Genomic DNA, 1,684 nt, shown 5'->3' on the forward strand with positions numbered 1-1,684 from the left:
GACAGACTGGCGACCTGTCCAGGGTGACCCCACCCCTCGCCCAGAACATTAGCTGGAGAGGAACCAGCAACCCTCCCGACCCCACTGAGGGACAAGGGTGAAAGAAAATGGATGGATGGATGTTTTCTCTACACAGAATCTCCATCTGGTCTGATGTTTCCTCTTCACAGAGGAAATCAAACGTTCTTCTTCTCATATTATTAACTTTTAACTTTTCATGAATATAGAAAATATATCAGTTCTTCTGTCTGTTTTTGTGTCTCCTTCTTGCTAAAGGAAAGTTTTTCTTCTCCGCTGTCGCTGCATGCATGCTCACTATGAAGAATTTCTATAAAGTCAATAACTTGTCAGAAAATATCTATAATTCATGTGCAAAAACACAAAATCTTAAGTAAATCTGGTTTAGTTTATAGGGAAAATTTAAATAAGACAAAATTAATGTAACTTTTCAGCAAGAAATAGGAACTTGATTTAAGTCAAAAATTTCTTGATATTGATGAAAAAGTGCTAGTTCCTCTGGCAGATWATTTCACTTACAGGGAAAATGTCTCGTTTTAAAAGAAATAATCTTCCAATGAAACAAAGACTTTTTCATTAATATTAAGGAATTATTTTTCTTAAAACAAGTTTATTAGTTGTAAGTTAATTTTTGTGATTTGGTGATTTACTGGTAAGATTTGGTGATTTTGCAGTGTAAATAGCTGCTTTTTGTCATTTATTTAACTTTTTTATGCACATCCAGCAGCATGAAGTGGTAAATAATTTACATCTAATCCTCTTTTGTGGCCAGTTAAGTTTTCTGGCTGGTAAATTACATTTACTGCTAAGTGTGGATATTTCACAAACAGTTTTGATCCGATGGTAAGATTCTGATTTGATTTCTGCATCTTGTCTCATGCAACATTTTATTTAATTCCTGATAAATGTAATAAAAAGTAAATGATTTTCTGTACTCACTTGCCAAAGTTTGTGAAGTTACAGTGAGAAGCACCAGCAGCAGAGCGGACGTCCACATCGTCTCGTCCCCTGTGAAACGGCCCCTTAAGAACCAGGAGGCAGCGAAGGACGGCCTTTATAAACTCTGAGGYTTTAGCTGCAGAAGCMCCTGCCTTCCTGCTGCTCCTCCCCTCTCGGTTTAAGAACGCTTTGTCTCATTGGGATTCGATTACACTGCAAAAACACAAAATCTCACCAAGTACTCTTGATCTAGTTTCTAGTCTATTCTWGTGCAAATATCTTRCTWCGTTTAAAATARGACAGAATTAATTTACAAGTAACTTTCCAGCAAAATACAAGAGTTTATTTTAATAATTTCTTAATGTTGATGAAAAAGTACTATTGTCACTGGAAAATTATTTCACTTATGATATTTTTCTAATGTAATAAGTCAAATAATCTGCCTCTGGAACTRATTRTTTTTCATCAATATTAGTTAATTATTGACTTAAAACAAGTTCGTATACCWAGCTGAAAAATTACTTGTAAGTTAGTTTTGTCTTATTCAAAATGATATTTGCAGTAGAAACTGGACCAGAAATACTGGTGAGATTTTGTGTTTTTGCAGTTTATTTGCCGTCCTGTCATCATCGTTGGACGGACGGTACTGAAACCCTTTTTGTTGTACGTCTGCACAATAACAATAAAGTAATTTTTGATTCTGATTCTGAAAACAATCGAGCAAATA

The 1,684-nt window shown here is 34.8% G+C and overlaps 1 protein-coding gene across 1 annotated transcript in view; it reads right to left on the reverse strand.

Annotated features, from left to right (window-relative positions):
- pmelb (premelanosome protein b) overlaps window positions 1–1,057 on the reverse strand; it is a 10,147-nt gene extending 9,090 nt beyond the window's left edge. Inside the window, exon 1 of the mRNA XM_008414661.1 lies at window positions 958–1,057. Coding sequence (XP_008412883.1) covers window positions 958–1,015 — 58 coding nt within the window. The 5' untranslated portion in view covers window positions 1,016–1,057. The remainder of the gene's footprint in view (window positions 1–957) is intronic.
- Window positions 1,058–1,684: the final 627 nt, after the last annotated feature.

This window comes from Poecilia reticulata, linkage group LG7 (genome assembly GCF_000633615.1).
Source record: "Poecilia reticulata strain Guanapo linkage group LG7, Guppy_female_1.0+MT, whole genome shotgun sequence".
Taxonomy (NCBI): domain Eukaryota; kingdom Metazoa; phylum Chordata; class Actinopteri; order Cyprinodontiformes; family Poeciliidae; genus Poecilia; species Poecilia reticulata.